The sequence below is a fragment of the Calonectris borealis genome, chromosome 2 (genome assembly GCF_964195595.1).
Source record: "Calonectris borealis chromosome 2, bCalBor7.hap1.2, whole genome shotgun sequence".
Taxonomy (NCBI): Eukaryota; Metazoa; Chordata; class Aves; order Procellariiformes; family Procellariidae; genus Calonectris; species Calonectris borealis.
This window is the reverse complement of record NC_134313.1, coordinates 170,039,672-170,054,620: the sequence shown is the minus strand read 5'-3', so window position 1 is coordinate 170,054,620 and position 14,949 is coordinate 170,039,672. Positions and strand designations below refer to the sequence as shown.

Sequence of the window (14,949 nt, the reverse complement as noted above, 5' to 3'; positions counted from 1 at the left end):
CGTTAGAGGTCTACTTTTTTTTCCCCATTTTCCGTGTCGGATACTTATGCTAAATTTCCACGCTGTTTGCTCAAGGCCGTGTTTGCTGCTGGCTCCATCGTCTGAATTGTTGGTGTGCTGCTACGATACTGCAGGGGTTTCGGCATCTCTTGTGGTGTCTGAACAATTAAACATTTCCAAAGGTTGTCAGACTCTTTAAAAAAAAAAAAAAAATAGAGACACACCAATATAGGGGACCACTCATATTTGGTGCTTTTTGAAAAAAAAAAAAAAGCAAAGCTCAGCTTTTGAGCACTTTATTCTGTCTTCTTCCGTATGTTTCAGGCTCTTTGCAAAAGTGAATATTACACTGTTCTGCTGTAAAACAAGTCTGAAGCAGGTCAGGACTTGGGGTCCCAGCGCCAGGCAGGGACCTTGGTTATTGCCCAGTTCGATAAACTAAAGATATGAATTTTGAGTGAAAATATTTGTTCCTTAGCCAAAAAAGATGAGGCCCTGAACTGAATTTTCAACCCAATCCTGAAATGTTAGCCGAGGCTCGGCTGATGCTTTGCGGTGGGTGTAGGTGGCTCGGCGCTGCCCCTCTCCTCCCACCACCGCAGCCCGGCGCAGGATCGCGGCGTATGGAGAAGGAAAGGTTCAAAGGAGGCTTTGTGCGCGTGTGTCTGCGAGGAGCTGTTTTGTTTTTCAATTAAGCGCTTTGTTCTTGGCCAGTTTGGTGCGTGTCTTGAGAGTCCCCCGTGGCCGTGACCTTGTGTGAATCACGGAAGAGAGAAACTGCAGTTATTAACACCGTCTCTCCCTGCGACGCCCAATTACTTCCGTGCTGGATTGTAAATACCTGGGTTGCACCATCTATGAAATTGCTGAGTTATTTGCCAAGCCTGTATGTTCATTTATCCTCACGGCATCCCTCTCGGGTGGTTTTGAACCATCCCAATTTCACGGATGGGGAAATTAAAATCTCGTTGCTGAAATAATGTGTGTCGTAAAAAGCCTGAATGAGTGGCTGTGTGTTGCCGGGCCATCCTTTCGCTACAGGAGCATAAGGTTGCTGTTAGTTATAGAGGAATTTTCTCTTAAAATTTAGTTCCCTCGTAGTCTCCAAGCAAATAATTTATAATACTAATGAAGATGGTCCTGGTGACCTCCATCAGTAAGCAAGTTTCCCCAGCATCTTTCTGCCTGGGAGAACAAAGTCAAATGCAAAAAAGCAAAGGAAAATCCGTGGCAGGGTCGCTGGGGAGCGGCGGCCGTGCTGCTGCACGGCTGGCTGGCGTTGCTTTTCAACGGGCTGCTTTGTTTAATTTATGAAGAGGAAAAAGAGACCTCCAGAAAATAGGTTAGTCATCAGCTCCAAAAACGCAGTTAGGTTTGTCTTGCACCCAAGTGGCACCGCTTAATTAGCGCGTGTGAAGCTGTGACTTACATTTGTGAAACTCTGGGTAGTTTATCTAACTTTTTTTTTTTAATATAAATAGGGGATTGGGAGGATTCATGCGTGGAGCTTCTTGGCTACAGCAAACCTTTAACATTTCAGCAAGATCTCGGTGTGTAAACACAAACCTGGTTGTAGTCTCTCTCATGTTTTCCCCCCCCTCCCTTTTTTTTTTTCCCTCCTTCCTTGGAGAAATGAAACTGGCCATGTGTAGCATTTGGTTTTGTTTCTGCTTTTATCAGAGAGCAACAGAGGTGACATATTAACTCACTGAAATGCCTCTAAAATCCAACCAAGCCAGCCTGGCCCTCTCTTCCTTCCCAGCCCAGAGGAGAACAAGAAGATAACTGGAACATTGTTCCCATCAGCTAAAGGCAGTGGTAGGTTCTTGGCTTGAATATGACTAACAGGTGGTTTTTTAAAGTTGTGTTGTTTTTTTTTTTCCCCCTGGATCGCAGAAAGGAATTGTATGACTTCATGAAGAAGACGTGATGGGGGTTAAAACAGGCACACTGTTTCTCTGGCACAAACAGAACTAATTCTTGAGTTAAAACCCCTTTTTTGGTAGAGATTCAGCTGATTCCTGAGCGTTGTGTCCTGTAAATCAACAGCTTTTATTGGAGGATGGGATGACTCTTGCAAGCACATTAACCTGTCAAATTCAAATCAAGAAGTTTCGTCGTTGGTAGAACAAGCTGTGATGGTCTGCTCTGCCTGCTGCCAGCACCGCTTGTTCAGAGGGCTGGCTGTATCTTCTCAAATGCGTCAGGGCTCTGAACGCAGCCTACAAACCCCATAAAACTTTCCATTGCCGATACCCGTACTCCTGTTAGTGGGCGTTAGGGAGCGATGCTTTACTGCCCATCTTCAAACGCATTTGCCCTGCCGTTTCAAGGAAGGATGGTCCTCCTGCACCTTTGCAGACGAGGAGCTAAGTAGTCCCTCATGGGCATTTGCTCCGTTTAAGGCAGTGGCTCTGGTTGCGCATCTTCCCTTTGGAGAAGTGCTTTTAGTCTCAGACCTCAGAAAAGCACCACTTTACCTCTCAAATGTTAATTATTTCATGCTTTTGCAAATCGGCAGCTCCATCCTTTCTCCCTCAGCGTGCGAGCCTTTCCCTGCCAGCGCGGTGGGGCTGCCCGCTGCTTCCCACCGAAGGGTTGCAGTGGTATTTCTCAACAGCGTGCCGTGGCTTCGCACCAGGGCCCTGGCTTCGCTGCGGAGGGTGAGTTCTTGTGAAGGACAGCTTCGCGCTAACGTTTTGCATTAATAGGGAGGGCTACCGGAGGTGCTTGCACAGGGACCGAGAGAGGACTTGTCACACGCACCAGATTTGAGGGCAGTGGCAGAGCACCTCTAACAACCATCGAGAGCACCTCCAACAACCACCTAATTGAGCAACACCAATGCACGCACATGTCCATCGTTAACAAAATTGGTAACGACGTTGGAGCAGCATCTTGCGCTGATGCGAACTGCAATGACCTGATTGGATCAGTGTTGTGAAAAATCCTGGGGTGAAGATGGAGATTGAAATGTAATCTGAAACTTATTCAGGGCCTGGAGAAGAATGGTGAGAATTTGTCTGAAATGGATGATGCCAAGGAAATTTGGCATGAAACGGTGTTCTTCGTTAGTCTGTTGGGCAAAGCTGTTAGAAGGAACCGGTAGACCACATGTGGCAGGGGTTCAGCCAGCTTCCCCCAATGCTTTTGTTCCGTGTAGCTTAGATTTTGCTTTGACAGTGTCCTACACGGAAAGGAGTTAGTGATGTTTCTACTATATTGGGATGGAGAAGCTTATTCATGGCTTTTCTAGCTCTTTGTTGCCTGAAAAAGTGTTCTGGCTTTGAAATGTCTCGTTCTTCCAGCTCAGAAGTGCCTACTTCTTCCCCCTCAAACTTTCTCCATCTCATTGAAACTCCTCTGTTTTCACATATGCAGTTTCTTCAACAAAAAGTTTGTCGTTCTGATCTCAGGGGAATATCTGTGCCACTAATTTCACCGGGGGGACGGCAACTTGCTGCCAGAAAGAGTCTCCAGTCTTTGCTGTTTAACACATGCAGGTTCTGAAATTGTGATAATAGGTATATTTAAACCAGCAAACCACAGCCACTTAGGAGTCATTTTGGGTTATTTGAAGGGAGGAAATATTCGTGCTTGTTTACTGTATAAACAACACAATTATTAAAAAAAAGACAGTATTAAAAATACCTTTCCTTTTGGAAATGTGAGGTTATTTTTTGGAGGCATAAATCAAGGTGTTTAATTTTCAGAGGCAGTTTTGTTCCTCGCGTGTGTTTCTTTGGGCAGTCACACTGTTCGGGCTCTGATTTAACCATTCCCATAGTAACCAGCTATGACTGAACCAGGATTAGGACTTCAATAAGGAATAAGCAGCAGGGACACAGAAGCTCCGGCTCTTAAAAATCATGTTTTTATACAATTACTGCAAGGGTTGCTATGAGCAAATGGCTTCCAAACAGCTTTTGAAAAGTATCGGTGGATCTCGGGTACTGAGTATACTTTAATGACGTTTTTATATTCAGAACTTTTTGCTGTAAAATTTTATTATGAGAGCCTTTTTTTGGCGACTTAGAGAATTGGAGTTTGGTTTTAAAACATGCTTTATAGCCAATTGAAACCTTTAGCTACTCGGTGACATTTTATGACTTAGCTTTTTGCATTCTGGCATTAAACGTCTCGAAAGAGCAGCGAGGGTGAGAGCAGGGCTGCACAGCGGTGCCTTGCCAGGCTTCAAGGACATCTAAGCTTAAATCTTGGCCGAGCGGGAAGCAAAAAGTACTAGTACGTGCCATGCTCGGGCCAAGGCACCGTCACTCTGTCCTGACCTCGTAGCTGACCTGACCGCCACCTACAAAGAAATACCAAGGAAAATGGTGAACGTAACCACCAAACAAGATGAATGCTCGTTACACGGGTGAAGTTGTCCGCTTGTTGTGTGGAAAATCAGACTGTGTGTCCTGGGAGCTTCCCAGTTGTCAGAGATAGGAGGACGGGGTGTCGTGTGGGCTGCTCTTGCTGATTCGAACGCGAGCGCTTTGCCTGGCTGTAAGTAAGCGGCAGCCAGTAAGCGGGAATAGGAGCAGCTACAGCTTGGCTGGCAGAGCATAGCTCCAGAGATCAAACTTGCTTTGTTCCAGCACTGACCTCTTTTTAACTCCTCAAAAAGAGACAGTTATTTGTGCCAAAGGAGCACTTGACTGGTAACGTGACCATCCTCTAAGCCTTAAATGAAAGATAAGGAGATCTTTAGTATTCTGGTCAATCCCCAAGGAAAATAAGGTGGTATTAGTTCCTGGGAAGAGGAGAAGCTGTCGGGTCATTTTGTTGACTTTTAGGGGTTGCCAGGGGATGGCTAGCCTTGGCTGGGTTGCATTTAATACGGGCGCGCGGGGCCAACCGAGTAGCCTGGGGGATTCGAAAAAGCAGCTCTGCTAAAGCTGGGGAGGAATGGAAATGCAGGTTGGAAGATTTAGGCAGATCGCAAAACATGGCAATTTGGTTATAGTAACTTTGGGTAAAGGCCAACCCTGTTAAAAGGGGAAGCAATTCTTCAGACAGAAGTTTTTAAAAGACAGTGGAGAGAAGGGAAGGAAACAATATAAGGTTCAGTTTATAAAGTGTATTTGGGAAGGAGTTAAGTGACGCACTTGTGTCGTATGGGAATGATGAGCTGCTTTCCAGACCAACGGTGATGAGAGGATATTAGACATCTAGCAAAACCACTTAAAATCAGCAGTTGTAGGTAATTTGCACCTAGGGATCCTAAAATAATCAGCCGAAGAGATTGTTAGCCTGCTGCGTTTCAATTTAAATCTTTTCTGAATACTGGATAAATTCCAAAGGACTGGAAAAGTGCTAATAAAACACCACTATTTAAAAATAAAGGCAAGAGGGGTAAGCTGGGTGAAGCCAGATTGACTGTGTGGAGCAGAATGATGAAAAGCCTGATTTGTAATTCTTTTAACGGAGTGAGAAGAAGGGAGTGTCATTTTTGTCATGTAAATTTGATTTAGTGAAGGGTTAGTGTTGCACAACATGCTGGTTAAAAATCACAGCTCTGAAATGGGTAACCGATAGCTTAATAGCTGTCGACGAGGAATCGTCGTCTGGCAGAAGTGTTGCTTTTCGGGGCCTGTGCACCCAGTATTTCCATTAGTCATTTGGAAATACGTGTACGTTTTCTGCTGCTTAATGACAGCTGACTCAGAGTCTGAAGGCTGGTGAGGTCCGAGTAGCGATTGTCATCTCTTTGTATTAAGTTTGAGCCCTTTTGAGCAAAAAGGGGTTGCAGGGCACGCGGATGTGTGCTCTGTACACCTGCGCGGGGCTTGTCCATAAAATGGGTTCATCTCCGGGAAACCAGCGGCGTGGAGAAGGCTGCTGGTTCTTGGGTTCCTGGGTCAGGGGAGGGATGGTGTCCCCTCCCGGTTGCCCTGGTTCACGTGGTCCAGTGTGGGCGTTTGGAGACATCTTAAAAAGTCAGTGATGGGGCGGGGGTAGGAAGAGAGAGCCACGTTAATCTGGTGGTTTATCAAAAAGATTTGAGAAGTGTCCTGGATCGTAGTGCACGAGTGTTTGCACCCTTTAAACGTATCGGGTACAAAATGCTCTTTGGAAGTGAGTGATGGCAGGAACCAGCAACTGGAAATAAGCTATAGCATCGTATGGGCTTTAAGCGAAGCTGCTAAGGAAAGGAGCAGCTCCTCCGCCTGCTGTCTTCAGGATAAGGTTGTGTCCTTTCCCTTTTCTTGGAAAAGATGCTTTACTCGGATGTGGATTGCCGCAGTGTAGGGATAACTGGCTGAGACTTCCCAGATCAGAGGCATTTTAAAAGTCAGGCGAGGTGATATAAACATCCCTTTTGGCCTTCCATCTTTGAACGCGAGGCAAAGTGAGCTGCTTCCCTTGTTATTACAGTGGAAGGCACCAAATAGCTGGGCAGGCTCCTACCAGCAAGAAAAAATCATGATAATGTGCTGAAGCCCAGGGGAAAGTTTCGTATTCCTCAAAATGCTGTATTCCCCGGAGCAGATGCTTCTTGCAGGTAGCTGAGACCTGCTCCACGCGCAGGGAAGCACATGATGGGTAGGAGAGTTTGCTTTACTGCAGGTAAAATAAGTCTCATGTTTTGTAATTTCATATGTAAAGTTTGGCTGTGCGCTGGGAGAGATGACAGAAATGCCTCCGCGACCGCATTCCTCTCTGCTGAACATCAAGGCTTACCTCCTGCTTTGCGATACGACCTGCCTGCAGTCCGGGAAGTGGTAGAACATGAAATCTGGGGCTTTCCCCAAAACGCTGGAGGAGCCTGATACTTTGCAATGGGAGCTCAATAAAATCCAGTTGTTCTTCAGCAGGCAAATAAAACTTCTGCCTGGCAGGACTGTAGGTTGTGGGTGGTGACAGGAGATGGACTCATCTCCCTAGTAATGACCCAGAAGTTGTCGTCTTCACTGCGCTCCTGCTACGTGTCAATGCTTGGCCATGCTTACAAAGTGTTTTTACCAAGTTGTCACTGTCCATCTCTGGATATTGAACTGTCAGGTATATTCTTCTCTCTGCCTGGTGCTGGCTAGGAGGAAAGCAAACTAATGCAATTACTGTTGACCGAATAACGTGGTTTACATCCCGGGTTTGCAGGAACCTTGCGGACATCATCCGATTCCCCATATCTGTTCAGCTAGGAGCACAAGCGATTAACTGATCCCATGTAAAGCTATGGGCCTTGCGGGTGTTGCAGAGAGGCAGCTGACACCCTTCTTTGAACAACCTGATGCAAATCTTGGCTTTACACCTTGAGCAGGCAGTGGATTAGACGCTTATCATCTCAGACCTCTTTATGAAGAGTGGGAGTCCGTGGAGCAAAAGTCTTCATGTTGGTAGCTACAAGCCAAAGATTGCCAGTTGCGACGTCTGCAAATTAAAATAGGTAGGAGACTACAAGTGAGCAAGCTTTTTAATGTTGGGAGTTGATCTTTGGAGTGTCTCCTTCCAGAGACTGAAGGATGGGAATGACTTTGCAGGCAGCTGGTGAAGAGTCCTGTAGACTTATGTGTGTGTCTCCAATCTTATGACTTACAGCTAATAATAAACACCTCGCCACGGGATGCCTTGAAAAGAGGAATTGCTAGAGTAGAGTGGAACGGCAGAGGGGTTATTTTCGGCTCCCTTTGTGGCATTAAGGTTTGAAATGTGAGAAAATGAACCGAAAAGCAGTGAGAGTTGAATTGCTGCTGCGCACCTGTGGGAAGTGACCACCAGCGAGCAAAGGGAAACGCATTTAAACGCTTGAAGGACAAGCTCATAGTTAGGGCAAACGCTGTTTTGGGGAGGAATACTTCCTCTTCTGAGTTAAGAAATGAAAGTTGTGACACAACTGTTGAACAGAAATACTTGAAGAGGATGATGAAGGGGCAGATCTTAAGACAAAAATGTGGAACAAACTGGAGAACCCCAAGACATCGCTGCTGTGTCAAAAGTCCTGAGGGATCGGATAAATCCAGTATGGGCAGAGAAGAAAGAGGAGAGAGATGGGGCAGCGATAAAACGTGGAGCTGTGAGGTAAATTGCATGTTTGAGAGGCCTTCTCCATATCAACAAATGATCATGGTAATGGGATCTGCCTTTCTACAACCCTTTGCTCCCGAGGAGGCCCAGCATCCTCACCGCAGGCTCCGTATCTTGCGTGTGGTTTCAGGTTCTGCACCTGCAGGAGAGGGCACTCCGTGTTCGTGCGGCCGTTGCCTGCACGGCTGGTTGTGCGCAGGAGGAAGATGTCGGTTGTAAACCCTCATCGCTTCTCCGTGCAAGGGCAGTTCGTCATCCACTTCTGCACTAAGCAGAATATCAAGGGAACGTTATTTCCCCCCTTTCTGTCTACTTATTAATGGTCCTCTCAATACCACCATCTCTCAGCTATGCTCAGGCAAGGTGACGTGAACAAGGAGGCTTCATATCTTGGCCAGATTAATTTATAGCGCTGATGGATGCAGCGTGAGCTGCTCCGGCTGCCTTTGCACTGAAGCGGATGAGTGCGCACACAGTCCTTCTGCAGATGATGCTGTGCCCGCACGTGAGGACAGTCGAGTCGTACGGCACTTCAGCTCTGCCCCAGCTCTTTGTTGATACCCCAAGGATTTCAGATAGATATTCCCTGAAGAATTTGGCTGTATTTGTTCAGACTAAAGTGTTAGATTTGAATACAATTTCAGGATATGTTCTGAGTAATCACCTGGAGGATGCAGGAGGTGCAGGTAAAGCTTGCTGTGGTAAAGCTTTTCTATCGCTAGACAAAGCTACGGGCATTGCCAAGCAATGGGGTGCACCTCTGGTTTTCATGGAGGAGGAATGATCTCTAAGGGAGCTAACAGAGTTTTTTTTAGGAATATCATCATGACTTTAGAAAATTTTACGGTGGTAACGGGGAATAAATTAAAGCTGTTAGCGGATCTAACAGACCAAGCTGCTGCGAGCACCGAATCAGTCCTTTCCCTTCCGTCTCCTGCCGCCGTTGTGCACAGTCTCTAAGGCTGCAGACACTTTAATTGCCTCTTTCTGCCGAAGTAATTGAAAGTTCAGCTTGCTGATACAGCGGGAAACCCCAGCGTTTTGGATGAGGAAGCGTGGAAAGCAGAGGAGGGATCTTCTCCAAGGCCTGGCTGGCCGGGTGCTGCTAGCTGTGCACCCCGCTTGCTGCCTGCTCCGCTGTAAAACCATCGAGAAGCGCTTTGAATCAGCTGCAATTTATATGTATATTTAGAAACCCATGACGGCTCCCTCCGCGCAGCATCTAGAGTAAGCCCCTGTCATCTTATAACTTTGCCTTTTTTCAGCTCAGGTGAATTCAAGCGCTCGGAGGCAGCGCAGGGAGCCCTCGTGGTAGGCTGCGTGCAGGGGGAAGGCAGCGCAGCCCGGCTGGAAATGCAAGCAAAAAACTCGGCAGTTGGAAGACGAGCAGCGATCCTCCTCTGCTCATCCATCAAATATTGCTTTAGAAACCCCTTTTTTTTGTAGAGTCGGTGACAAGCTGCCTCTTTGCGGAGCTGCGACTGTTCCCGACGCTGCTGGAGGTTTACGGCCTCTTCACCACATGTCGCCTCTGCCCCGTGCCTGGGGGTTTTCGTCACTCTGCTAATGAAACCGAAATCTTGTTTACAGACCGTTTTGCAAACAGGGAACCAGCATTAATTTTTCTTGCTGGGGGTGGAGGGGGGAAGCCTGACTTCAGACATCCATTTCAAACCTCGTCTGTGTTCCACTTGCACGCCGATCCGTCTGGCGGAGCCTGATTAGCGGCGGATGATGGCAGGGAGTGTAATTTAGAGGGCATTCGTCTCGGTGATGAGCAGGCTGGAAATGGTTACGTGCAGTTATGCCGTCTCCTTGAACGGTGCTGCAATCCTCAATACCCTGTGTTCCCTTCTGCTGAAGTACAGGAGGGACCGTATCTCGTTCCTTCCAGCTCAGGACATCCCCAGGGAGACTCCCGCACCCGTTCTCACGTTGCCGAAGGGCAGCGCGCCTGCTCCGCACCGCCCGGGAAGGCACCACGAGGAGAGCTGTAGCCGAGAAGAAGTCCTTGGTTGAGGGCACCGCAGGACCTGTTGCATGAAATTGCATTTGCTGGTGGTGTGCTCGATTTTTCTAGGAATATCAGCAGGACTTTAGAAAATAGTCGGGTGATAATGGAGAATAAATTGGAATTGGGGATTTTGGGCAAGCTCTAGAAGAGTGGTAGGATTTCAATATCAAGTTATTTAGGCGTACGGGGAAGAGAAAGATTTGCAGTGCAGCAAAGAGCGCAGGCTTGCAGTGGGAAGAACAGCCACGGCTTGATGTGAGTATTTTTGCCAAAGATCTCTTCAGGATTTCAGAACCTGCTTATAACCCTCCCCGATAAAATTCTAGCAAGAATGAGGGGAATGTAGGCCTATGCGCATGCGCTAGAAATGTGAAGAGATGGAAAGAATGAGAAAGGACTTAAGAGTGCAAGAAGGTACTTCCCACAGCTTTAAATAACGTGGACTGAAGGGTGTCTAGATATTACCTAGCGCTAAGCTCGCACCAGGAGGTTACAGCAGGCTGCACGTGCGCCTGTGAGCCAAGCTCACGGTCTTTATTGAACAAGAAGTGGCTGTGCAAATATCACAAGCCTACTATGGGCTTAAAAATAAAAATAAAATCACAAACAGGGAGTTAAAACTGAACCAAATATTGGTTTTAGGAATGATTTTTTTTTTTTTTCCTTTCTAAAAAGACAGGACCATTTTTCCTTGCCCTTTGATCAGGAGCTGAACCTGAACAACTCCAGTCACTGATGAGCCTGAACCAGGACTGAGCTATTTCCTGGCTCACCTTCCTGTTTGCATGGAATCTAATTTTTAACCCGGGTCGCAGAATAGAGTTTTAAAGTTCGTATAGTCAAGATGCACGTGATAAGTAAGCTGTTGACTAGGGAAACCTTTCTGGTCCTTTTGAGGTTAGGAATAAGTTTAGCTGGTAAATAATTTTGGTATCCTGAAGTTGGCTATTACACGTCTGAACTCTCCAGCGAAGCTTTTAACAGAGCGAGTGATTAATCAAAGTAATTTCTGATCTGAAGGTGATGTTGGTCGTGTTCTGGTTATAACCAATTTTCCTGTGCAATTTTCCAAAGAGATGTGCACCTATTTCAGGGTTGAAAAAAGACTTTGAACAGACTGACCTGGAGGGCTTCATCTCTTTGAATCGGGCGAAAAGGACGAGTAACATTTGCGGGACGATGAAAGGACATTTCTTGCAAATAATTTCTCTGGTCTCTGAGCTGTTCCTGTTGAAAGGCAGAGATGAATGTTGGCACAACAGCCCCCGTGCGTTTGTGGCAACGTGAGTCGTAGCCAGGTATTACAAATGCTGTGTATTTATTCCCGGGTAACTCGGGTAATATTCCTCCTGGAACCGGCCACGCTCAAGGAAATAAAGGCTTAATCTGCTGTCTGCTCGAGCTGCCACATTTTGCTTTTCATTTGGAGGATGGCGGGGGAGTTCAATCAGAAAAGCAACTGCTTCCAAGGAAGTCGTTCATTCGTTGCGTTTGCTATAACAACGTGCTCCGCAAAATAAGGGCAGATGTGTTTGTCACGGAGCATACTTTGTTCAGTGGTTGAACGAAATTTGTTAATAAGTGCGAGAACCAAACAAACCCCTTTCCCGCTCATTATTGTTAACGTTCAATATCTGTGCCTGTCTGGATAATAAATATAATTGGTAACTTGACTAATAAGCTGTTCGTGCCAGTGTCTGGATGATGCAAAATGAGCCTCTTTACAATACCGAACACCCTGTTAAAGAGAAATTTGATTTATGTTACTGCACGATGCTTCTGGAGCTGAAATTAGACCCTTTGTTGTGCTGATCGCTGTTTGATTTCTGCCGGCTTGTTTTGCAACCTGTTAAAATGTCCAAAATGATTATTTCGGAGAAAGAAAAGGGACCTGTGCGAAGCCTGCTGACGTGTGCTCCCTGGACTTTTGCAGGTGATCTGCTGCGTCGCGAGCCAGCCGAGCGTGGGCTTGCTCGCTTCCTAAACTTTTATTAGCTCTTCTGTCTGCCTGTAGTTCCCTCCAACCGACGCAATAATAGCCATCCTTTCTTCTGGATCTAGGAGCACGGGATTTGACTTCGGGTCCCTGCCACAGCGACGCGGTGAAGGCGTACGTGGCTGCCGGCAGTCCTCTGTTTTGCTCAGGGCCCCGATCTCCTTTTGCTCTGCCATTTAACGCGAGGTGGTAATTCAAACACGGGACGAGGTTTCTGAGCTCTGTTATCGATTGCAGCTCGCTGTTTGCTCTCTGAATTGATGCAGTTACCAGTAATAAGGGGGATATCGGCGCTGAGTGGTGTGATTGCCTCCAAGGGGAAAATTAAATTTCCCTTGCCCGTTCTTACATTTGTTTATCGCGCTATCTGTACAAGCGGAATACTAAAGGGAGGAAAAGGAAAACAGGCTTAATTTAAAGGTGTCGTAATTTAAAAGTCGTTTCAAAGCGCGCCTTGCCGTTTGTCTGCCCTGTGCCCTCCGGGAGGGTTTCTGGGCGGCTGTTTGCTCTCCGGCATTTCCAGAGAGGCCAAGGCCTGACAGATCAACTTCTCCTTCTTTCAGAATAAGGACAGTGGCGAACATGAGAACAAGCAGTTCAGAGAAGATGACGAAGAGGAGACCGTCAAGCACAAGTAATTATTTATTTATTCCCGCTTGTCTCTCTTGTATGTGTTGTTCAGGCGTTGCTCTCGTGTTTGCTAACTAGGATCTTTCCTTGGCTTCTAACATGCAATTTATTTAATTTCCTTTTAGTGTGAATTTGATCTCATGGTGTAAATGATCTGAGATGAGGGGAATAAAGATGAAAAGCCTGGGGCTGACTTGCAGCGTTCCTGGGGGTAGCAGGGGGAAGGAGGTGCATCAGAGGTGTCGGGAGCATTTAGGCTGCCTTGCTTTAGGCTCCCTTGCATTCAACAGCCGTTGCCGCATCTCTCTCCCCTGCACGTCTGTCATTTTAAGTGTGGATTTTTTTTTCCCCCCGTGAACGGAGGCCCGCGGGGTACACGTGGCTGTTTAACTGCGGCCCACCGCTGTTCTCTCTTGTCGCCGGAAAATGTGAGCACAAAACTAACCGAGGCAAGGTGTCACTCCTGGCAGGACCAGCTGACTGTGCAGTTGGTTTCCTGCTGGTAAAACCACCGTCAGGTCTCCTTTGGAGACGACGGGGGGGTGAAGTTTGGTTTGAAGATGTGGAACGTGACCTTTTCTCATCGCTTTACCAGCTAGAAACCTCCTCTGTGGGAGGTGTGTGTCAGAGATGCTGCTGCAGATGAGCACGTGTGCTCTGCTGAGAAAGTAGAGCAAAATCCTCGCTGCTGCTTGGGACTAACTCCCGGCAGAAAATGCATTCCCTTCTTGAGACCAGCCTGCCTGGATTTGGGGCTGGGAACGGTTCTGGAGAACCATCACAGAGGCTGAAATTTCTTTGTAGGCACTGTGGTTGGGTTTTGTGCTGGAAGAGGCACGAGGTCTGGGCTGAAGCTGAAACAGGAGCTGGAGATCTTGGAAATGATGATGAATAATGAATAAACAGCTCTTGCTTTCCAGCCCTGCCACTCGATACGCTGCATGGCGAGGTGATGCAGCGTGCGGTGGCCCGTTGATGAGGAGCATCAGGCCTGGGCTGTCTTTAATTGCGCAACGAGCTGGCATCGTTGGGCTAGTAGTGATGCGCTCCTGCTCCCAAGCTGGAATTCTGAATTGTCCGCTAAATCTCGGGAAGAAAATCTCTTTTTCTACTCTGACTTTCAGGCTGGGGTTTGCTTCTTTTTAACCGCTGCTGAGCAGCCTGGAGCGTATCGGCGGTGATGCGGTTTCATACCAAGTCTTTGGCGTCACTACTCTCAAGTTGGCAAATCACTTTTTCCACGAGTGCTGGTTCGTGAGCTCTCATCTTGTGGCAGGTTCGACAAAAAGCCTTCCCCTGCCTGCGGGTGATGCCCTTGAAACTTCACCGAGGTTACATGTAGAGAGCAAAGGTGTTGAGTGGGAGCTCCCGTCTCCAGCCAGCTCTGTACCGATGCATGAAGCTCCCCGCAGACGTGGGCGCAGGGCTTCTCCTGAAATACGTGGGAGCGATGCCTCTGGGGAGGCAGCTTTTGGGGCAATAAGTTTGTTTTCCAGATCGATTTTCCTGCAGGATTCTGTAGCTCTTTGTCCGTCTATCCAACCACAGCATGTTTTGTCGGGATCCAAACGTTAACTTTGCAAGGCAAATTAGAGCATGATCTGCTCTGCAGGAAATGTTTGAATCGCAAATTTGGCTGAGATGATTCTTAGCTTTTGCTTTACCTGTTGAATGTCCTTTTTCTGTCCCTGGAATTGGACATGCCTTTTTAACAAGATCTAGAAGGCCAGTGAGCCGATAATTTGATTTTGTCTTAGATTTTTATTTCCCAATAGTGTAGCTGAACTTTCTCAGCCCTTTGAAAAAGGGAACCGCTGTGCCCTGTTGGCTGGTGGCAAAAGGTAAACTGAGATAATCCGCTGGTGTTTACCCTGAATTTGGGAAACGAGAGTTCCTGGTAACTGAAGTCTGCCTTCCCTGCGAACCGCTCCCTCGCCCCAAACGAACATCTTAATAGCTGTGCTGCTTTCTCAAGCTGAAAGCCACCAAGAGCACGATGCGGGGAGGGGAAATCTAGTGGTTCAATAAATAATCCTGTGGCCTGTATGCAGCTTTTAGGTGCATTGACCGCCCCGAAAACCGGGCAGCACCCTGGGCTTTTGCTGCAGGCTGGTTCCTCCTCCGTCCCTGCAGCTGCACCTTCTGCGCCAGCCCGCACCCGAGACCATCCTTTATACCCTACAGGAAGGACAGAACCGCCCGGCGCTGGCTTTACTAATATTTTCTCGCTGCCTATGTGACGACACGCTTTTTGGCAGCTTCCTGTTTTTTTTCTGAT

At 47.3% G+C, this 14,949-nt stretch overlaps 1 protein-coding gene across 1 annotated transcript in view; it reads left to right on the top strand.

The window, feature by feature from the left end:
* The window catches only part of CCDC12 (coiled-coil domain containing 12), a 40,535-nt gene that overhangs the window by 13,142 nt on the left and 12,444 nt on the right, over window positions 1-14,949 (top strand). The window contains exon 3 of the mRNA XM_075140882.1: window positions 12,605-12,675. Within this exon, the coding sequence (XP_074996983.1) occupies window positions 12,605-12,675 (71 nt within the window). The remainder of the gene's footprint in view (window positions 1-12,604; window positions 12,676-14,949) is intronic.